At 52.4% G+C, this 22,998-nt stretch overlaps 1 protein-coding gene across 4 annotated transcripts in view; it reads left to right on the forward strand.

The window, feature by feature from the left end:
* Positions 1–21,965, forward strand: part of MAPK4 (mitogen-activated protein kinase 4) — a 46,842-nt gene extending 24,877 nt beyond the window's left edge. For 3 of the 4 annotated variants that reach the window (XM_027656135.1, XM_027656133.1, XM_027656134.1), the window contains exons 3-7: positions 58–770; positions 9,776–9,920; positions 14,608–14,769; positions 16,629–16,830; positions 18,596–21,965. In XM_027656135.1, the coding sequence (XP_027511936.1) occupies positions 225–770; positions 9,776–9,920; positions 14,608–14,769; positions 16,629–16,830; positions 18,596–19,283 (1,743 nt within the window). In that variant the 5' untranslated portion in view covers positions 58–224 and the 3' untranslated portion in view covers positions 19,284–21,965. Of the gene's footprint in view, positions 1–57; positions 771–9,775; positions 9,921–10,544; positions 10,645–14,607; positions 14,770–16,628; positions 16,831–18,595 lie in introns of those variants that run through there. The other variant, XM_027656136.1, reaches the window with a different exon arrangement.
* Positions 21,966–22,998: the final 1,033 nt, after the last annotated feature.

Below are 22,998 nucleotides of genomic sequence, written 5' to 3' on the forward strand. Positions count from 1 at the left end.
TGTGTGTGTGTGTGTGTGTGTGTGTGTGTGTGTGTGTGTGTGTGTGTATGTGCTCAGATTTACTCTCACTCTGTGTCGCCTTGGAAGTGATGGGCTCCGAGCGAGACCACCCCCCTGCAAGCACCTGTAAGTAACGATGAGGGGCTTGACTTCCAACCGCGTTTCTGACCTGGAAGCTCCGCGACCCTCCCGGCTTTTCAAGTGACGACGGAGAGGGAGCCGAGATGGCAGAGAAGTGCGACTGCATCGCCAGCATGTACGGGTACGACCTGGGCTGTCGCTTCGTGAACTTCCGCCCGCTGGGCTTCGGGGCCAACGGGCTGGTGCTGTCGGCCCTGGACAGCAAGAGCTGCCGCAAAGTGGCGGTGAAGAAGATCACGATCGGCGACGCGCGGAGCATGAAGCACGCCTTCCGCGAGATCAAGATCATCCGCCGCCTGGACCACGAGAACATCGTCAAGGTCTACGAGGTGCTGGGGCCCAAGGGCGCCAACCTGCGCGGGGACTTCTTCAAGTTCAACATGGTGTACATCGTGCAGGAGTACATGGAGACCGACCTGGCGCGGCTGCTGGAGCAGGGCAAGCTGGCCGAGGAGCACGCCAAGCTCTTCATGTACCAGCTGCTGCGCGGGCTCAAGTACATCCACTCGGCCAACGTCCTGCACCGCGACCTCAAGCCGGCCAACATCTTCATCAGCACGGAGGACCTGGTGCTGAAGATCGGCGACTTCGGGCTGGCCAGGATCGTGGACCAGCACTACTCGCACAAGGTAGGCGGTGCCCGGTCGCCGGGGCCGGTGCTGGCTCGGTGAGGAAGGCACGGAATGCTGGCGGGGCGGTGTGGCTGGACCACGGTGGACCTACCTTCTTGGGAGAACTGGTCCTGGGCAGCTCTGAGCCCTGCTGGGGTGGTCGCTGCTGGTGATCGCTCTCCTTTGCCCCAAGCCAAGACGTGTTTTCGTAGGATCGTGTCGCAGAATATTCTGAGTTGGAAGGGACCCATCCAGTCCAGCTCTTAAGTGGGTGGCCCATTGGGGGATCAAACCCACAACCTTGGTGTTATTAGGACCATGCTCTAACCACCCGAGCATAGAATAATTTGGGTGAGAATGGACCTCTAAAGCCCGTCTAGCCCACCCCCACCTGCAATAAGCAGGGACACCTTGCACTAGGTCAGGTTGCTCAGAGCGCCTGAGCCAAGCCTGGCCTTGAATGTGTTCCAGGCATAGCCCAAGGACTGAGCTTTGCCAAGCGTGCCCCAGGGCTCTCCAGTGCTGCAAAGCTGCAAAGAGGGCACCGGAAGGGTTCGAGTGCCATCCAAGTGTCTTTCATTGCCTTCTATGTTATATATCAGATGTATTCTCAGGTGTTTTATTCCATCCCAGCAGTGGACTGTGAGGAGGCGTGTGTTTGCTTGCTGTACTTAAGTGACTAAGCTCCGTGTTTCTTGCTTTGCTGCTGTTATAAAACACGAGCTGCTGGAAGCACATGGAAAAGGCACCTGGAATGTCTGCACACACCCTGCTTGGCTTTATCCTCACTTTGGAGCCAACCCACTTCTTAAAAAACCCAGTTTTGTTTGAGTTACATTCATTTAACATAGGGAGAGAGGGATGGGTCTTTGAGATTCAGTCAAATCCTTTCATCCAAGGTCAAGATCCAAGCAACATATAAAATTCTTTGGTGTTTGGTGCTTAGACACTGTATGACAATGCAGCAGTGGTGAGTGACCAGGGCAGCCTGGTTTGCTGACAGCAGGCAGCCAGTGTGGGAGGGAGGGAGGGCAGGAGAACTGGTGAGAAGGCTCTGTAACACACAGTCCTGATGCTAATGGACTTTGAAGGGGGATGCAGATGTTTGACGCAGGTTGCCTTCCAGGCTGGAGCTTTTGAGCTTTTGAGCAGTGGAGGAACACGGCGGAGGCTTCGTCAGCTCGTGGATCCACACGTTCCTGGGAGAAAGCAAAGTTATCGTGTGGTCTGTGCAGTCTGCAGCTGGCTACTGACTACAGCCGCTGCTTGGTGTTGTAAGATGAGATAGAGTGTATTTCCTTGAGCTGGATGTTTCCATGGGTGAGCTCGGAGTCCCCCATGGACCCGCCGTTGTGCCTGGGATGAATTTTAAATGCACTTTTTATTTTCCAGTGGGTTCCTGCCCGGTGTGGCTCTGATTCGGGCACTGCTGTTTTGTGCGAGGGGGGAAGGGAAGGGGAGAGGGAACAGGGTGGTGAAAAGACAATCTCGTGATCCTGAAGCTGAGCCCTGTTTTCAAGTCCTGAATTTGGGGAGAAACAAAACCTGGGGAAAAGAAAGAAGGTTGCAGATGACATCGGGGAGTGAGCGCAGGGTCCCTGACACTGCTGCCTGCCCTTTCTGTGCTCCCTTGCTCACTGGTTATTTATGACCCAGCTTAGGAAGAGGCTCCTGGCTCTTCAAATGTGTGGTTTGCTTTTTTGAGGAAGGTAAGTCCCACAGAAGACCCCTGCAAACAAGCCAGGGCTGCGTGAACACAGAAAGTCGCTGATTCAAGGAGCATCCTGTTGTCAGGGACTGCAGGGTCGGGGTAGGATTCATCTGCCCATGTGTGCTGCACAGTTATTGTTATTTCTAAGCAATTCTCTGTTGCCTTAATAACAGCCAGTGCAGCGGAAAGAGCTGTCAAGGGCTGCAGCTCCCTGGTGGGATGCCACTCTGCAAGATGCCATTGCACGAGCACCCTCCGACTCCTCGTGGGTTGGGGAGGCTGGAGGGTCACTGTGGAAACACCCGTCAGAGCCTCGGCGTGTGCAGAGAAAACTGCTCCAGAGCAGAGCTGGAAGCAGCAGCACCGCAGATAGTGTCAGCTGTTGGTGATCCCTGGCCATGGGGAGGGCTGTGTTTGCCAAAGCTGGGCGATGGGCACCGCACAGGAGCAGCAGGAGGGCTTGGAGGGGGCTTGGGGTCAGTCCCGCCTTTGAAGTCCGGGGCGCTTCTCAGATGACTCAGAGAAATCAATTCCTTTCTGTATTTCTCTTTCAACCTCCTCTCTCCTCAAGGGCTCATACAGATTTATAAGCTCCTTGGCCCGTGCTCTTGCAGGAAGAGCAGCAGGAGAGGGTGGGGGGAGCCAGCATGGAGCAGAACAGGGATCCTCACACCCCAAGTTTTGGTGCTGTATTTCTCTTTCAACCTCCTCTCTGCTCGAGGGCTCATACAGGTTTGTAAGCTCCTTGGCTCCTTGGCTCTTGCAGAGCTGCCCAAAAGCAGATGAAATCCTACTCCCTGGTTTGTTTTACTGTCCAGAGACCCTACAAAGCCTTGCAGGAAACCATTACTGTAGAGGTGTAGCTCTGCACTGCCTTCAGAGGTTTGGATCTGTTGGGTCTTTAGACAGTTAAACCACAAAACGTGCACTGGGAAATATATCCAAGTGCTTAGGACTTGCCCTGAGCATGTTTTGTGTGTGGAATATGCGAATGCTGGTGGCTGCACTCTGCTAACACAAAAAAATTACGGGTTTAGTGGTGTTATTTGTCTAAAAGGTCACAGCTCTTCTGACCTGATGTTTCTCAGACTCCAGACCGTCCTGCTGAGTGATAAAATGGCAAATGAGAACCGCAGTAGATTGTGAGCAGAGTTCTAAACGCAGTTTGGAAATACATAAACCACCTAAATAACAGCCCTCGTCTGGTGAGATGTTTTGTTTACATGACTTCCAGCAGGCAGATGTTGAATTAGGATAACTTGTTGGGAAGGGGAGGGCTCTCCAGCTCTGGGAGATGCCATGGACCACAGTCAGGTGTTGGCCTTCACCAGCTTCAAAGCAGAGCAGCTTTGGCTGCTTTTCTCCCCACCTTTGGCTGGTGTTGACTGCTCAAATCCCTTTTTCTGTGTGTTAAAGGCAGCGCGAGGGCTTCCCTTTGTCTGAAGCTTCCCTGGAACAAACAGGATGAATTTCCAGCTGCCAAAGCCACATCCAGGTCAGGGTCTGCACCTTCACAGGGTGCTCAGACCTGACAGCCTGAATGTTAGCCCTGTCTCAGACACATGCACTTACAAACATCTCCAAGGCTCAGAGTATCAGGTGTGGGAGGAGAGGACCCTCGGCAGATGATCCTTTGCATCCCCTCTCTCTGCCATTCTGTCTCTTCCCCGAAGCTCTCTCCATCCAGCTGTGCAGGCTCCTTTCTCTTCCATCTTACTACTCTTTATCCCTGGGAGTTTATCCCTCTAGAACAACTCCACATCAATCCCTGTTCCTTTGGTCGCTGCTGTTTGTGGTTTGAATGCTTTGGGGGCACCTTGGGGCCCAAATGGTGAGAGAAGGAGGGTTGGAGGTGAGCATAAGGGATATTTCCAGCCTTCATGAGGTTTTTATTCTTATGCAGGATTGGCAAAGCTGAGTATTTCCTGTTTCATAGCCCACCTCCTTAGTGAACTCAAGCATCTCGCCTTCCCCCCCAGCCCCTCTTTCTGCAGCCTCAGGGTCCTGCCTGCCAGCCCCTGCCCTTCAGAAGTTCCATGGTTTGTGTTTAGCTGCCCGTCTATCCCTCCAACCCCACTCTTTGTGTCCTAACAAATGTCTTTGGCACCAAAAGAGAGTCCAGATCCATCCGCACCAAGTTTGGGAGGGAGGGGTAAAGATGAGGCGCTGTCCTCCCTCAGCTCGTGGTGGGCAGGAGGCGTGGGAGAGCAGGGAGATAGCAAAGCCAGGCATTAAAAACTGGCATAAGTGCCAGTGGATGTCTAGACTTTAAAATAATAAATGTTTTGGAGGGCAGGCTCGTCCCTGGCCCCGCGTGTCCCGTGTGGTGTTGCTGCCCAGCCCTGGTCAGACCAGGGACACGGGGTTGGGTGTTCCTGTCTGGAGAAGACAAGTGGGGATTGTCTGTTCTGTGGGGATGCAGAGACTTCCTGGGTGTCTTCACTCAGGTGACAGGACCACGAACTAGAACGTCCCTTGTCCTCCCTGTGTTGTGCAGGATGTAATCAGATTATCTCTCCTGGGGGCCCTGCCTGGTGCTCCAAAGCTCCGGGGGGGGGGGAACCTGCAAGGAGACCCCCTCTCCCTTTGCCTGTTGGCAACGTCCGTGACAGAGTTAACTGGCAGGAATTCCGCGCTGAGGGAGGACAGCGGCCTTTTGGGGGGGGGGGGGAGATCCTGCGGTAAATAGTTTGCAGACCCAACTTCAAACCTTTGAAGTCCTCGATTTCGTACTTGCCGATCAGCGCAAACATAATCGCTTCCAGTTCGTGCGGTAGAATAACAGAATTCCCGGGCGGGTCGTCGCGAGGAGGCCTTCAAAGGAGGTGAGGATGTGGGGTTTTGCTCCGTGCTCCTCCAGAGAGGACCACCCTCCGTACTCAGCCCTCGGGCAGCTGCCTGTGGGCCCGTGCAGCCGGCGCTGAGCCTCCCTGCTGTGACCCCGGCTGGGTCGTTCTCCTCCTCTGTCCTCTGGTGAGGCACATGAGTAGTCTTTGCTCCTGAAATAAATGCGCTCTGCCATCCCAAAGCCGTGAGGACACGTGTCACGTTGCCGGAGCCACGCAGAGCAGCCGTTCTGCCGTTCCGTTACGGAACGACGTTCCTGCACATCCGGCACCTTCCACAGCCCCTCCTGCGAGTGTCTCACCTGCCTTTTAAGAAATAAGGTTAAAAACGCTGCTGTGGGGAGGCAGCAGCTTGCTGCTGCTCCAGGATTATTCCAAGAGCTTGGGCTTGTTGCTATTTTGGGTCCCCCCTATCTGCACCGGGAGCTGACCCGGCTCCTGTGGGTGCAGCAGCAGAAATCCCGATCTGGTTGTGGATGGAGCCTTGGATACACAGGCTGTGGTTGGATCCTGATGGATTTCCAGTTTGTGAGCGCCTGGTCCGCGTCTTTTTGACTGCAGGAAGGTGGATTTTAGTGTGAAACACTCCTGGGAGAAGCTCTGGGCTGCGGCGTTAGGGGCTGCCTGGTTTGCGGTAGGGAGGATCCTGAATTCCCATGTCCCCTCAAGGAAACCTGCCCTTGGTCCCTCCAGCTCCAAGGAGGAGCTCCAGGCTTGGATGGTGGTTGCTTTGGCAGCTGTGTGCTGCCATGCTGTGCCAGCTTCCCTCAGCACCCCTGGGAGGCAGGTTGAACATGGTGTGACCAGTGTGATACCAGGATGCAGCCAAACCTGCCCTAAATTGTTTCTCCTTCTGGTGTCACAGAGAATACACACAAAATCCGTGTTGTGTAAAGATGAGAAAAAACACTCATTTTTCTTTGCTTTTCAGCTCCCTTGCTGTGCTGTTTGATATGATGTGATGCTTATCCTACCTGTCGTGAATTCCTCACCTTTGCAGATTGCCTGAGCCATTCCCACACGCGCTGGAGGAGCAGAGGAGAAGCAGGAAAATGACACTTGAAAATTGAGAACAAACAAACAAAAAAAAGTAGCATGGGAGGGCTTGGACTTGAAACCACTTCTATTTTTCAATTAACTCCATTATATTGATTTTTAAAGAGATTCCAGTGGTTCTTCGGTGCAGAAAGGGCTGCGCACAGAATATTGTCGCGAGGATGAATGTTCCATCTTAATTAGAACTAATTAATATGCTTCTGCTCGCTGTCTTTCTGTCTGGTCGAATCTACATAAATGGTAAAATTCTTGTGATAAGACTTGCCTTGCACAGGGGATGGCTGGAAGTGCTCGGGCTCCCCGCCTTGGCACCACAGGTAGGAGCTGAGCCACGGATGTGGATGGAGCCTCATCCCAGCGCCCTGCAGCTGCCTGATCCCGGCTCCCCGGGGCTGTGGTGGTGTTTCTCCGTGGAAACTGATAATCCACAGGAGTGTAGCTACTTCCTTGAAGCGTTAGGACAGGAACTTCTGTATGTATTTTACAAAAACGAGGGTCTAGCCCGTGTTTTTAAGCCGTGGTGGAGGCAGAGCAGAGGCCGTGTTGGGGCTGTATAAGCTGCTCAGGACTGGGGTGCTGCGCTGTCCGGTGGCTCTCACTGGAGGACCTCGTGCCAGATTGGAAAAGTGTTGGTTTTCAACCCTCCCATCGCTCCTTCCCAGTATCTTCCCCCTGAGAAAAAGGAGGGATAAGGCAGAGCCCAGCAGTGAAATGCTCTGGGAAGCAGTGGGGGGGTCCGGCTGAACAGCCCCACGAGCGGGTGGGATGGGGAGAAGCTGTAGGTTGCTCCTCTCTGTGGGTCCCTCCCGTGCTTGGAGGTGGGTGGTCCAAGGACTGGGTTGTTCAGCAGGTGGAAGAAGGGAGGTGACATTCAGATACAAGGGTGACACAAGAGGGGAGCACCACGAGGAGCGCTGCTGGCTGATCGCCACCAGGAGCCCCACGCGGCAGCAGAGGGACTGGGGATGTGTCCGAAGTCTAAAGCACTCACTGAGTTTTTCGCAGGGAATTTTCTCCAACGCGTCAGAAATGCCCCCCCGGGAGGAAAATGTTTGACTTGTTGCGACTTACAGATATTTGCAGTGTACTGCTCATGCATTTTGCATGGTGCACACACCCCCGAGGACTCAAATCCATCTTGCTGTCAGAGAGGAGAAACGTATGAGCGGTGTTAAATCTGCGAGGAGAGTGGCATTACTTTGCTGGGAAAGGGGGAGAAGTTGCTCCAGCTGCAAATCGCCCTGGATTACAGTCCTCAAAGTTTATTTTCTCAGGATTCTCCAATAAATACCGGCGTCTCCGTTGCTGGGGATAATTGCAGTAGCTGAGAAGTGGTGGTTTGATCGGATGATGCCTGGGGGCTTTTGTGCTGGTTCTGATTGAGCAGAGTTAGCAAAAATACAACGGCATTAAACGAAACTTCTCGGCTAATCAGCCTCCATTACAACTTATCGTAAGAAGGCCAAAATTAAAATGTTCTTTTAGAAGCAAGCCCTTCATGATTAAAAGCCTGACGACCCGCACATTTGGGAGTTGGCACAAAAACCTGCCCTGGGGGAAGAGGAGTGTGGTAAACCTCATGGTGTTTGTGGTGGTGCACTGCTCTTGTGTTTGGGTGGGGAGATGTATCCTGTAACATCCCAGGAGATGCTTCACAGCACAACTGCAGCTTTATTGCAGTTGAAAACAGCCTGTGAAACCGAATGGGTAGGGATGGAGTTTTTAACTAAGCTCTTACACGTGAACTGCGTTCGTGCTGCCCGTTGCATTTTGGCATTCTCCAAATGCCTTGTGGCATTTGAAGGCAGTTCAGCTTTATAACTTAATTTTATTTTGCCGCTTCTGCTGCGTTTCAATCCGCCTCCTTCTGTTAATGCCCTGTACTTGACACAGAAAATGCCACTTGCAGCGTTATCCTGGTGAGAGGGCCATCCACGTCCAGCTCCGGCGTGGCGGCCGCGCTCCCGGAGCTCGGGAGCGGCGGGAGCTGGGCCATTCCCTGGGATGCCAGTGTCGTTTACAGGCTTGAACACGTCCCCTTGGTTTCAGTGGGAGCTGCTTGGCACTCGTGGTGCATCTCCCGGGCAAGTTCAGGGGCGGGAGGGACGTGGCCCAGAGGGCTGATGGCGCTCGGTCTTGGCCCCGTGGATGCTGCTGAGAGATCCTTTAAATCCAGGTCGGGCATCCCAACTGACCACCCTGCTGTGAGCAGAGCAGGACGGAGGATGGGGATCTGCCCCACCAGCAGGTGACAAGGGAGGGAGGGGATTTATTAGGCCAGGCTCAGTGCAAGCTTTCCTATCTCTGCACCAGCTAGATGTTCCCCAGAAGGGCTTTCCCACTTATCCCATGCCGTCTTATTTTCAGGAGTCTTGGCTAGGAGCCCTTGGCAGCTATGTTACCCACTCAGCAATGCTGTAAGACATCTGCTAGTCCAGGAGGCTTTCCTTCCACGTGGCACTGACGTTCCTCCCTAAATCTGTTTCTTTGACAATTCCCTTGTTTTCCTGCGTGGGTTTGTCCGCAGTTCCCAGGGCACGCAGGGTTCAGCATCCTGAGGGCTCAGGTGGGGTAAAATCACCAGGTTTGCGTGAGAGGGTGGATCCTGCTGAGTGCATCCTCTGGGCTCTGCCCTCCTGGAGCCCCACGTGCTCCCTGTGCCACCTCTGCTCGGGTCTTGTGTCCCTCCTGGCACCCGCTGGGCTGACCCGGTGGTGGCTGCTCTTGCCCGGGCTCCCCTGGGAGCTCCTGACCTTTAAAAATTTGTTTTCAGCATCAGTGCTGGAAGTTGGATCCGTGGGAATTCAGCAGTACGTAGGTTGCTGCTAACCAGCAGTTTGGGTAGCCGTGGAAGGACTACAGATACAGGGCTGGCTAGAAATGGAGTGAGATAAAGGTTGCAGACTGGTAACCTTGGGAAACTAAGCACTGTGCCTGGGGTCCTGAGCTGGGAAAGGCTTCCTTGGCACACTGCTGGGTTCTAGCAGGGACCCAGGAAAGTACTTAAATAATGTGCTTAAATTCCAAAATGTCTCAGATGGGGGGATTGGGATTTATAGAATATATCTAAGTACTCTGAGGGTGACCTGGAATAACTCGTGCAGGTGTGATCTGCAAATCCGCGCTACTGGAGCCATCTGTCCTTTGCAGAACATGCTTCAGTACCATGGTGACAAAACAGCTTTGCCTCCTGGAGCACTGAAGTATCTCTGTCTCCAGGGGTGTATCTCATGTCTTTGCTTCCTGCACAACAGACAACCAGCCCCCAGCCTGGCTCTGGTGCAGCACGGGCGTGCTGGGCAGGTTCTCCCGCGGGATCCGGTGCTGGGGCCGCGGTGGGCAGTGGGGGCTGGCCAGGGAGGAGCTCTGCAACCTCTCCTTGCTGACCTCCTCCCTCTCTGCTCTTTCAGGGTTACCTCTCAGAAGGCTTGGTGACGAAGTGGTATCGCTCCCCCCGCCTCCTGCTCTCGCCCAACAACTACACCAAAGCCATCGACATGTGGGCGGCCGGCTGCATCCTGGCCGAGATGTTGACGGGAAGGATGCTCTTTGCTGGTAGGTTTATGGCTCCTGTTGATTCATTTTTTTGCTGCCTCCTTCCTTGCTGCCCAATTCTGAGGCTTTCTAGCAGGGCAGAGGGAATCCCCCCTCTCTCCTTGCCAGCCAAGGCATCGCCACAGGGATCCTGCGCTTGGTTATTAGACGTGAGGGGTGTCTCCAGAACAAGCCTCAGTTGTGCAGCCCCTGCTATTAGAGGGTCCCTTGGTTGGTGAGAACTTCCCTTAGGGATAGAGAATAGTCTGGTTTTCACTCAGACCTCCTGTGTTTCCCTGGGAAGGCCACGTGGTGGGCTGGGTGTGATTGCACCCTGTGGGTGCCCGAGGCTGGCCAGGGTTGCCAATGCCTCTGTGCCAAGCCTTGCCGGGCAGGGACTGCCTGCTGCCAAGAGGAAAACCTTAAACAAAGAGCAGTTCTGATGAAACAACAAAACCTTTTTCTGTTTCTGTGTTTCCAATGGAAAATAAGAGCTTTTTGTTGGGAGGAAGGATGCTAAAAAAAAACAAACATAGGGTGGCATAAAAGGACAGGACATAATGGTGCCCTGTCCCAAGAGTTTTGTACTCTGAGCCATGGATTCAAATCGTGATGGATTTCTTCAAGGTATCTCTTTTCTTTCAGTGTAGACATTTGAATGCCACTGCCCATTTTCAGCCATTTTCAGGATTTTCCTGTAAGCAGGTACTGGAGCTGAGAAGGTGCGGTGCAAGGAGAAGAAAGCAACAGAAGCGCAGCAAGAAGCTCGTAGTTACCACTGCAGCATTTGAAAACTCAACTCTGGTGCTCCTGAGCAGCAAAAAGTTATTTAACACAGTCCCAGAACTGCTACTGTCAGGAGCAGAGCTGTGCTTCCCAAGCTGGGACATGGTTCAGGGATGAAGCAGCTGCTTTCTGCCTGTTGAAGGAGCTGCTTCCCTGCCCGAGGTCTGCAGCAGTGCTCCCCCTCAGTTGTCTCTCTCCATCGCCCGTTAGTGTTCTGAATGACAAGGTTTAACACGTTTTGTGAGCAGCTGTTTTTCTCAGGGTTGTGTAAATAAATGATTAGACCCATTAATAATGGAGAAGGGCTTTTTCTTCACGAACGTTTCAGCACACAGCAGAGAGCTCCGCAGCCAGCGCTTGGTTGCAGCTGCTCTGCTGCTCCCTCCCAGCTCCTGCTTGCAGCTCCCATGTTTCTTTTGTGAGAGCTGAAAAATAAGCAGCCGGTATAATTTTGAGAAGACCGTTAAAATTGCCCATTCCCTTTCCTACCTTCCTCTCGTCCTCAGTCTCCCCAAAGTTTTCAAGTCCAGGGGCTTCGGCTTTGACAATTACGCGTCCAACCTGGCTGCTCCTGCTGCTTCCTCAGGGTGTATTCCAGGAGCAGGCACATCTCCATGTGCCACTTGTCCTTGCAGATGCAGGGCCTTTTCTGATGTCGCTGGGAGATGCTGAACCCCAGGGTAGAAGTTACATTGGCTGCCACCACTGAGGTGTCCAAGCTGGTCTTCAAAGCTCGTTTCGTGGTCAAGGCAAGAGGCAAAAATAGCCCCAGGCTGGGGTTCATCCGGCCTCTGTTTGCTGTCTGCCTCAGACAGAGATGGAGTGTGCCTTAGAAATATTTATGTGTCCAGTAATGCTCATTAAGAGCATCTGGAGAACAAGCAGACGTGCCCATGCTGGTGTTACACGTGGCTGGAGGTGAGATCAGTCCTGTCCTGCTGCCTGGGCAAGATGCCCCAGAGCAGCCAAGAACCTACTTTACAGGCTGGTTCCTGAGAATCCTCAGCAGGCTGGAGATGAGGAGATGGGATTTGGCAGATCACAGGCTGGGCTCAGCCAGGCCCATGCTGTGAGCATCCCTTCTTCTCTGCTTCCCAGCCCAGTGCAATCGCTTAATAAGCCCCCAGATCCTGGCAGGATACTCCGTTAATGGGTGGGGAATCAAAACCTAAGCTCAAAATACATATTCCTTTTTTTTTCGTTGCTTTAAAAATAGCCTGTAGAGTTGTTATGGGAAGGCCCTGGCCTTATGCCCTGTTTTCCCAGCCTCCTCCCATGCCAGTAAGTAAAGAAAGGCCAGGGTGGGAGCCTGGCAGCAGGCAGGATGACCGTGGTGTCCACCTTTCATCTGCTGCTGTCCAAAGAGCAGCAGAATAGAGGCCAGCCCCTGGGAACAGCTAAAATCCAATGACAGGGGTTCATCTTTGGTTTTGCTTTCCTCTTCTCTGCCTGGGAGAAGGAGTTTACCCCTAGCCAGCTGCAGGATGAGACTTTAGGAGAGTCCTGGGTCACCAGCAAACACCCCGTGGGAAGTAACAGTGGTGTAGTCCACAGAAAGCTGCAAACCTGCAGTAATTGCCTGCCACTGGATAAATGGTTTTCTGAGTGTGCGTCAGTGGCACAATTTAAATGGAGTGCTTAGCATAAATCAATATAATTAACTCAGTAGTCTATCTGGGGTGCTTAAGCAACACAGGTAAATTAAGGTGATCAATTATTAGGAATTGGACGTCACTGGCTGCTCCCATTCTCCCGCACAAATTAATGAACATCCAGCAAAGAGGGACCCCCAGCCCCCTCCCCACGGCTTGTTCCCTGTGGTTGGGAGGAGCAGCTTCGGGCTTGGCAGAGCCCTGGGAGGTCACGCAGCAAACTTGGTCGTCCCAAAGCTTGCAGGAGTGAAGCGCGTCTCCGGCAGCTAAAATCCGGATTGCAGATCCTTGGAGAGCTCCCCACAGCGAGCAGCATGGAAAACAGGGAAGAGCATCCGTAACTAAGCAGCTACAGCTCCCTCCAGTGACTTTTCCACCTTCTGCTGCTGGAGCTTATCTGAAAGCATCTGTCAGTGGAAGCAGGAGTAAATAGGAGAGAAGGAGTAAAAAGGAGAACAGATCTGTCCTTGCAGATCTCCACGGGGTTCACCAGTGGGGCTGTGCCAGAGCTCGAAGATGGCACAGGGACTTTCCCCATGGGATCAGGGCTTACTCACAGGGCTTGGGTGCTTCCCCAGGAGCTGGCTGCAAGCCTGGAGAAGGGTTCCCTTTTCCAAGACGTGATGCAGAGCTGCTTGTTCTCTCCTCGGGTAATGGCAGCACATTGCGTTTGTTCTGCCTGTAGTTCATGTTTTTCTTTTCAGGAATTAATGCCTTCAGAAAAAGGTCCCTGGGAATTACATAAATAGAGGATAATGGAGGAGAATTGTGTTTCCAAGAGAGCCATAATTCAAGGCTTCCAGTGTTGCATTAGCAGCTTCTTTGTGTGACTGAACACGGTGCCTTTTGGCTGCCAGGTGCCCTTGGTGAGCAGTGGCTGGGTCTGCACTGAGGGAGCAGCCACCAAGCCTTTGTGACTTTCAATGCCCAGTAATTTTGGTCACAGTGTGGGAATTAGCCTGACTAACAAGGTGTTGCTTCCCCGGTAGTTATCTTTAGTTTCCCCTGGAGCCGTGCTGTGAATCTCTAAGTGACCTAAAATGAGTTTTTCTGTGGGAAAGTGAATTTATTTTGCTAGGATTGATATTGGAAGGGTGTCCCTCTGCCTCTTGTGCTTTTCCTGTTGCCTTATCTTGTTCTGAGCGGTTGATGTGAGTGGACGTGTGGTGTGATGGTGACCAGCTGGGCTAATGTCAGCGTTGCTTTGGGGCTCTCTAAGTTCACTGTCACGTCCTGGCTCTGAGCTCTGAGCTCTGCCTTTTGGGGGAAAAGTGGGGAAAAGTGATCGTGAGTGCATTGAACCAAACCTGGTTGGAGTGATGAGGCCGTGGCAGATGGAGAGACCCTTTCCCAAGGGTCTCATTCCATTGTCAGTCGTTTCCTTGATGATTGGACCTGCCCTTGGCCAGGGTGGTTGTGTTTGGGGTCAGCTCCATGGGTGTGAGTCTGGAAACCTCCTACAGACCGACAGGGAGCTCTGGGCTGGGGAGGGGAGCCCCTGTGAGGTGCCAGGGACCTCCAGAGGACAGGGTTGCCTCAGGGCAAGTGATTTCCTGTGACTTGGCCTCTCCACCCTCCTGACTGGAAGTGCTGTGCCATAAACAAGCCTGACTCCTCTTACTGTGGATCAGCTGAGCATTACCTGCCAGTGAAACCACCTGAAATCCATGACTTGGGACAGCAGGGACTCAGTAGCCCAAAAATCCCCATGGGTTTGCCTGCCCCAGCTAGTTTGCTGCCTAAATGGCTGGTCCTGCTTCTAATGACAGAATGTTCATAATTGGCTTTCCTGGCAGGCAGAAAATCAATAGTGCGACTCCGTGTTTCTACCAGGCTGCTTCTCTGCACACATAGGAGGCTGGAAATCAGCCACAGGGTCCTTGGTCCCAGCCAGCAGTGTGCTGAGGGATGGGATTAGCACTCAGCACAGCTGCTCCTTCACTCTCGCTGCCTGGTAACCAGTCCTGAGCGGGGGCTTGGGGGAGTGGGCATGGACACGTCCCGAAAGAAAGGGGTTGAAAATACGTAATTGCACACAGACACAGCAGTTGTGGGGACCATCACCATCAGAGCCACGACTTGGTGCCCAGCAGCCAGCAGGAGCGGGTCAGGAAACGCCTTTCCCATCAGGACAGCACAGAGGCAACAGGCAGTTGCGTTCCTTTAAAGGTGAACCAACTCTCTGGGACCCCTGGAGCTGATCACACTTTTTTCCTCCCCTGATTTGCCTCCTATGTCTCATCTTCCCTGCCTGTTTTCTGCCCGTTCAGGGGGCCACGAGCTGGAGCAGATGCAACTCATCCTGGAGACAATCCCCGTCATCCACCAGGAGGACAAAGAGGAGCTGCTCAAGGTGATGCCCATGTTCATCAACAGCACGTGGGAAGTGAGGAAGCCGCTGAGGAAGCTGCTGCCCGAGGTGGACAGTGAAGGTACAGTGGTGCCCGCTGCCTTTGGCAGTGTCCTTCCCCTGGGGCTTCCCCTGGCTGTCGTGTTCTCAGGCCTGTTTCCTCAGGCTCCCACAGGAATTGCCCTCAAAGGGCAAGTGTGTGAACACTGCTGGAGAGGATTCAGATATTGGCAGTTGCTCCTGTAGGTCACACATCCCTCACAGAGCCTCCAGGTCCTGCTGACCATCCCACCAGGGGAGGTGAGGGCTGCAGGACAGCACTCAGGACGCTGTAGCTTGCTCACAGGTCTCTCCTAAGGGTGAAATAGTCTTCCAAGACTATTCCAAGGTGCCTGCCTGCCTTCCTGTGCCTCTCCTTGGGCTGTAAGCAGGGGCTCAGCCCAGAGGTTCTCTTCAAGCCCTGTTTGCTTCCTTCCTGTGCTTTTTGCATGAGCACAGTTGCACAGTACAGGAAGACACATGGTTTTACTTCACCTGTGTCCCAACACCGCGAGGTGGTTGCTGCAGGAACATTGTCCACGTGCTCTCCTGAGGTCCTTCCACGGTTAAACCCGCAACCTGCTAGTTTTGGGAAGACGTCAAGACCAAGCCCAGCTTATGTTTGCTGGCGTTAACTCTTCAGTATAAGACATCCAGTGTCTGGTCTTGGCAAAATGATATCCGCCGGGGTGCCCAGGGACCATGTCAGCCTCTGGCACGCAGGGGACAGATTAATTCTCTGCCATTACTGTGGGAAGAAAGGTCACCTGTGCCCCTCACATAATTCATGGTCGTTTTCCTGCCTCTCTGACCCGCAATATATTGTAATATGCAAATTATAATGTGTCGTTCCACCACGCTTCGTGCCCACAGCCAGTGACCTTATGGAGCTATTGATTCCCTCCCACTTAATTAGCCCGAGTGATGAAATAATCCCGCGGGAGACAATCGGATGTTGGTTAATGTTTAAGCACTGAGGCGGTAGGTAGGGCTGCCCTTTCTGCTGAGTGACTTTGCCCCTAAAGGAAACTGTCCCGCTCACACAGTTACACCTTTAATGGGGGATGTTTCTGAAGGTGCAGGATGAAGCTGTAACTGGAGAAAGGCATATTGCTGTTTGTGTTGTCTGAACTCAGAGGGACTTTGCCGTGAAAGAATCAGCCGGATAAGCAACAACTTAAGTGGCAGGATTTTGTCTTTTCACGTAGCCTCGGTAAGAAGAGTCATCAAAGTAATCACAACAAGCCCCCTGCGTTTAGATTTAATTCTGGCCACTGTAATTGCGCTGAAATTTCCTCCTCCATCACTGTAGGAAGAGTTCATGCGCTACAGTCTTTCTAAAATAATTTCCGTCGTGCACAATTCTTTAAATATTGATGTGTAAAATATACTTACAGCGTTGGTCATGCCGAAGGCTTTTAAAAATTGCAGCAAATCCAATCCACTTCAACCGCGTGCAAAGACGTGAAACCGGCTGCCCGAAGCGCGGGCGTGCCTGTCGGAGGGATCCGAGAGCGTGGAATCAAATCCCAGCGCCACCCAAAGGCCTTTTTTCGGGGTGTGATTTGCCGTTCTGCTCGGGATCACAGCGCTGGGGTGTAACCCACGCACGCACGCCGCCCCCGCGGAGGCGTGACGATGCTCTCGCAGTCACTTCTCCTGCCTGGCTGGAGGAGGTGACACCCGGGGGCTGCAGGATTGCTCCCTGCGGCTCCCGTGGCGGGTGAGATGGATGCAGCAAGGACAGGAGTGCCCGGTGTGGGTGCACTTGGGGTGTGGCCTTTAATTCCTCCCTGACTCCGAGGCGATTTGTTACGGGGGGTTCCACGAGACGCTCCGCCTGGGAAGGGCGCTGTTGCTGCTTCAGGGGAATTAGTGAGCTGGTTTCTCTGTGCTCCACAGCCATTGATTTTCTGGAGAAGATACTGACGTTTAACCCCATGGATCGATTAACGGCCGAGATGGGCCTGCAGCACCCCTACATGAGTCAGTATTCCTGCCCTGAGGACGAGCCCGTGTCCCAGCACCCGTTCCGGATCGAGGACGAGATTGATGACATTCTACTGATGGAAGCCAACCAGAGCCAGATGTCCAACTGGGACAGGTAGAGTACCCCAGGGTGGGCCAGAGACCAGATGCTGGCTTAAATTCTTGAGGCAGAACTTGACTGGTGAGTCCCTGACCTGCCCTTGCCTGGGTTCCATCACACATGTTCCAGACCCATGAAAGGCACCCCTGTTTCCTTCTTTATGCCATATTGTGATTCTGGCCCGAGCTGGCCAAACATCACCAAACCCAACAAGAGGTTCATCACTGATTTCCTCAGGGAGCAGGTGTTGAGTCTGCACGTCCCAGTTACCACGTACCTTTCTGCTTTTGGGTTTTATTCACAGCCTGTATTGTCACTTGAGTTGAAGTGGCTCTGCGGCCCTTCCCTCTGTCCTCTTTTCCTATAGAGCAGGTTATACAATAATGTCATTCTTTTACCTTTTCGGGGACAGGGCCTGGTTTGGAGCTCTGTATTTATCACTTTTTAAGGTGCCTGAGCACCAGAGACCATAGATCTGGGGGTCTTGTAAAAAAATCATTAGTTGTGTTGATGTTTAAATGGTTTGCTGAAAGCCACGCTGGAAGTTTAGAGCAGACCAAAGCTCTGAGCTGAGGTCTCTAATGTCCTAGATGATTACCCCAGTTACTGGTCCAGTCCCAGTACTGGAGCAGGTAGGACAAAATAAGCAGCTAGGAATTAACTTGGTTCATTTTTCTGCAGAGCTCCTTCCAGCTGAGTGGGAATGAGCTGGCTGAGGATGTCTGCAGCTTGGTTCCTCTCTGCATAGCAATTTAATCTCCTTGCCTTCTTAATACACTGTATTTCACCAGCACTGAAAAAAATTACCTAAAGAAATCCCTTGCCTTCACTATTATTAATCTCTTTGCCTGAGTGAGCAAGTGCCAGAGTGGAGGCTGTGGGGGACAACCAAGTTAATTAGGTGAAGAGGAAAGCTGGAAGCTTTCCTCAGGATACCTGTCTTCAGTATATCCCCGTAGCTCCAGCACTCCTGTCAGTTACAGTCCCCAAAGCAGCAAATCAGTTGGTGGAGGTCACCTTGTCACCTTTTTATCTCTTGGCTTTCTCGGTTTGACAGAGGAAGCTGGGATTTAGAGTGTCCTGCCACCCAGCTGGACACATCTGCTGCGGGGCTGTAAAGTTTGCAAAACAAGCCAAGCGTTTTGGAGACGAGAAATGATTGTGCCTGTGTGTTGTGGGGCACCTGAAGAGACCTTTGTTGCTGTGACAGAGCCCCAAAGCCTGTGGTAACAAGTCTTTTAAAGGCAGCTCAGTTAGGAAACAGTAAATTAGATGTCACTTTGAAAACCACGGCTAAGAATGGGTGTTGTCAGGTAATTGCAGTCGAGGGAGTTAAACTGATTTGAGAAGTTATCACTTAGCAAGGTGACCCTTCAGGGATACTCTTGGTTCCTGATGTCAGAATAAACTGGTTATATCCAGTGTCAGTGGGGACCAACAAGTAGCCCTCACACCATGGTACTTGTGGGCCTGAGGGACAGTTTGATCCCTGGTGTTGTTAATTGTGTTTTAATCCCAAGTGGAGGGAAGGTGATGAAGGGCTAAAGGAAGGGGCCAGTTGGTTTGGTTGTTGGGCTTTTATTCCAGCTCCTGGCCCCATCTCAGATGGGTAAATTACTCACCCCACTGGCTTTTTAACACACAAGAGAAAGGTCTCTGATATCAGTAAGAAATTAGAGATCTGTAGGTAAGTGGTAAATCAGCAAGAAAAAGGCAGAAGTTGATACTGGTTTGAGCACTGCTGTTTCCAATGGAGCCTCTGTCTGTGTGTCTTTCACAGGTATCACATAAGCCTCTCCTCTGATTTGGACTGGAGACACGACAAACACCACGAGATGGATGAGGTTCAGCGGGACCCCCGGGCAGGGTCTGAACCCACTGCTGAGGAAGCACAGGTCGATCCACGGAAATACTCACAGAGCAGCTCGGAGAGGTTCTTGGAGCTGTCCCACTCGTCCATGGACCGAGTGTTTGATGCAGATTGTGGGAAATCGTGTGATTACAAAGTGGGGTCACCCTCCTACTTGGACAAATTGCTGTGGAGGGACAGTAAACCCCATCACTACTCGGAGCCCAAGCTAATCCTAGATTTATCCCACTGGAAAAGAGCAACCATAGCACCTGCAGCTGAGCTGTCGCTGGAGGAAGAACCATCCAACCTCTTCCTGGAGATTGCTCAGTGGGTGAAGAGCACGCAGGTGGGGCTGGAGTGTCCCAGCTCCCTTCCCGAGATCCAGGAGCAGAGCCTGCCCTCTTCCCCTCACCGCCTCCGCAAGGAGCCCGCCGAGGTGAGCAGGGAGGCGGACCCCGAGTTTGACCTGGACGTCTTCATCTCCAGGGCGCTGAAGCTTTGCACAAAACCCGAGGATCTTCCAGACAACAAGCTCAACGAGATCAACGGGGCCTGCATCTCCGAGCACCCCGGGGAGATGGTGCAGGCAGAGGTGTACCAGAAGGAGCGGTGGTGAGGGGGAACCCCGCTGCACCTCCCTCTCCCTCTCGGGCAGTGTGGCCACTGCCCGGGGCTGAGTGGCTCCCCCCTGTCACTGACCATCCGCTTTTCACACTGTACCAAATGCCTTTTTTTCAGGAAAAAGGCGAGCACAAACCACACGCCCCTCTCGATGCCTTCCGAGGGAGTCAAGAGGTGTGAATGAAATACTGAGTTTCTTATACTGCCTTAACACTCTTGCCTTGCAATCTCTGGGACCTGTTTGAAGCTTAAGTGTACAGGGGGAAAAAAATGACAGTACGTGGTAGGTTTACACAAACAGAAGTCAAGTCAACTTCTTTACCCATCTTTTTCTATAGCAACTTAAAATGACGAGGACAAAGATTTTCAGTGTGGTCAGATAATGTCGTGGTTTGACAGGTTCCCAAAACAACAAACTCTGAGCTCCTCTGAGGCACCTCTGTGAGTACAGGTACGGAGAGAAGTGGTGCCAGGCAGTGTCTGTGGCCGGCTGTCAGTCAGCAGAGAATGGAACTAGAGGTAGAGTTTGGCCATCAGACAGAAAATAACTCTTCGAGGATGTTAAACGGGGAAAAAATTTGACCTACGAAATGTGGGCCACTTGGGGATTTGTTTTATTTTTTTTTTTTCCGACAGGAAGACAAAATTTTCGCTAGGCGCGTTGTCCCGGTTTGGTTTCTCGCACCTGAAATTTTCCCTTGTGGTGCACGGGGTGGAGCACCGTGTGATGCGTTTCAGTGTAACAACCTGGTGCTGCGAGTCCTGCCTCGGGCATCTGCCCAGCAGACCAGCAAATCCCAGTGGAAAGGGCTGGGCAGGAGCTGAGAGCACCACCAGCGATGCTGCCTGGCACCACCAGCTACACGCGCTCAGCGAGGGCACCCACCTTTCCTATTGAAAGAGGAATTAGAGTACCACTGTTTTACCTTCTGGCAAAGAACCTGTGAAGGAAAGAACAGTTCCTGTGGCGTTAGAGTCATCGCTGGTCACTTTGCTTACAGCTTCTTTGGGAGATGCTGGTGTCAGCAGGCAACCGAGCGTGGTGTGTAAATAGACAAAAGACAACAACTGATCTACTGTAACTTCTGTTTTCATCCACACTTCCGAGCACCTTAATTATTAATCAGCTAACAAGAGTTTGTATATGGAAGAAATGTTCTATACTTATATTTAACCAAACTCGGCAGTTTTTTTTAGGTGGAAAAGTCTGTAAATAGCGCGATAAAAGCCGACCTCTGCTTTCCTTGCCGTTGTGCTGCCGTGCTGCCCAGCCCAGTGGCACTGCTTCCACTCGTAAAAGAGGAACTACTGTACTTAGGAACCCCGAGGTCCGTGTTTAACTACTCCTGTACGAATTATTTCCACCCTCTTAGCAAGTAATCTACTAAATACTCTGAGATGTGAAGAAAACTCATGTGAGGTCAGATAACTAACAGCAGCATTTACTGTATTAACCCTGGTTTCTCGTCCTGGTGGGATCAGGTGCAGGCTTAGCTGCAGGAGAGAGCTTGTGTTGGGCCTTGACAAGCCCGAAAACATCTTCCTACTGTGAAGAGCTCACCTTGGGGTGATGGAAATGCCATTCCTCCAGCTGAATAGCAGCATAGGTGCGAAGGCTCCCAGCTGCACGGATGGGATGGGGTGGAAGTCCTGGGAAACGGGTGGAGAAGGCATTTGGAAGGCAAAGCAGTTTGTCTCTGGTCTTTGCTTTGAGCATTTGCGTGTCCCCCAGAGTGGTTTAGAAAGGGGAGACGAAGGAGAAACAGAGGGTTTTCAGTGTGTCTCAGATAATTGATATACCTCAGCTAAAGCTCAGCACTTTTACTGGTGGTGGGAGAAGTTCAGACACCAAGAAGCATCGGCCTGTGCGTTGGAGCGGATCCCAGTGCCGGCCCCAGCAGCTCACGGCTCGCTGCCTGTGGTCCCTCTCAGCTCTGCTGTGCACCCAGCAAAGGCTGGGAACGGGGCTGCCGGGCTCCAGTGAGCGTGTGCCGAGGGAGGAGGAGGTGGCAGCAGCCACAGTTGTGCCCCACCACTCCCTGGTGCCACCCGGGAGAGGAGCTGACGGTGCCCCATCCTCTGGTGGGAGACGCGCCCGCGCTGCGGCGGCATCAGCGGAGAGCCAGACGTCCGGGAGCCAGTGGAGTTTGAACCCGGAGGTTCAAAGATCCGTCAGCGTGAGAGCCGGCTTTTAAAACTCTCTTCTGACAGATTCAACAACTGTTTTTGCTGCCGTTGGGTTGAGCAGGGAGACGCGCTGACACGAGGAGTCGTCAGCGGTCAAACCGCGCCAGCGTTTTCCTCGTCATCGGCCGCCACGTCCTCCGAAACCAGAAGCCATTTTCCGCGGGTTGCTACATCCTTCACCAGGGGCCTACGGGAACTATTTACTGTGGCCATGAAAGAAACAGTTTTGCTCTTGAATACTGTCTTGAGGGCCCACAGTTAAAGTGTAACATTAACTTCACGAGGAAGCAAACGGAGCGTGTTGCCGCCACTCCAGATTTTCCATGTCGCTTCATGAACTGTTATTTAATGTTGTTCTAAAACCTCAGCGTCACATGCTGGGAAAAGGGGATAAGAGAGATGGCTTTAATTTGTTACCTGAGTGTGCTCAGCTATCACAAGCCAGATCTGTTTTTCATCTATAACAATAAAATGTAAGGCCTGAGCCTTCCTTGCGTGGCAGCGTGTAAATTATTTCGCCCACCGCGAGACTTGGAATGTTTATTCCAGTTACCGGTGTCTAGGTTTCTTTTTTACAGATCACAGAGTTCATTTGGGTTGGAAAAGACCTCATAGAACGGTCACAAACGCCTGCACTGCGTGAATATTTGCATGCTGGGGCTATTTGGTGCTGGGTTGCTTTTCACCCGGTTTTGCCTTGCCTGAGGGCTCGGGGTCACGGGGAGGGAACTGAGACCTTGTCACCAGTGTGGTGACTTCTGCAAAGTGCTGCTTCTTGCAGTTCGAGGAGTCATTTCGATGCAAGATTGCCCATCAGGTATTTCAATAAACGTGCAGGTGGTACTTCCTAAAAGGTAAAAAAAAAAAAAAAAAAAGGAGCACTGCTGTCGTTAATGGTGCGGTCTGTTGGGTCACGGAGGCCACGTGGCACTGGGATGGGTGGACACCCTGGATTTAGAGATGTGGGTCCCAGCCCTTGTGGCCAGCCTTTTGCAGGGTTTTATTGGAAAGAGAACAGAGGGAGCAGAAAACACCCTCCTTGAACCTGTGGGAGATGCTCGTGGTGGCCTCCGTGCAAGGATCTGTCCTTCCACCCCAGAAGCTGCAAGGTGGGGCTTGGGAATCCATCAGGGAGATGATTTAGGAGCTCCTTCGAATGTCAGAATGATGCCTCCGATGGTTCTGCTGCTGATTGTTCCTCCCCAGTCACAAATATGTGACTATTTTTACTGCAGTTTATTTTTAATCACGTTGGGATTCAGCAGCTGCTCCACCGTCACAGAGCTGCACTAACCAGATCTTCAGAGGTTTACCATTAGAGTAATGAGAAAATCAACTTCAGCTTGCCTTTAAAGGGGCTTTAGGGACGTCCTGGGAAGTCTTTCCTATGCAGATCTCCCCTGGATCCCAGCGTAAAACCACAACATGGTGAATCTTACAAGCGGACTTGTTGGGGACTGGACTGGGAAGTGATCAATTCTGTCCCTCTGAGCAGTTTCATTCCACCATCCACAGTTTTTTGG

Source organism: Corapipo altera, unplaced genomic scaffold, assembly GCF_003945725.1.
Source record: "Corapipo altera isolate COAL_440 unplaced genomic scaffold, ASM394572v1 61553, whole genome shotgun sequence".
In the NCBI taxonomy this organism is placed as follows: Eukaryota; Metazoa; Chordata; class Aves; order Passeriformes; family Pipridae; genus Corapipo; species Corapipo altera.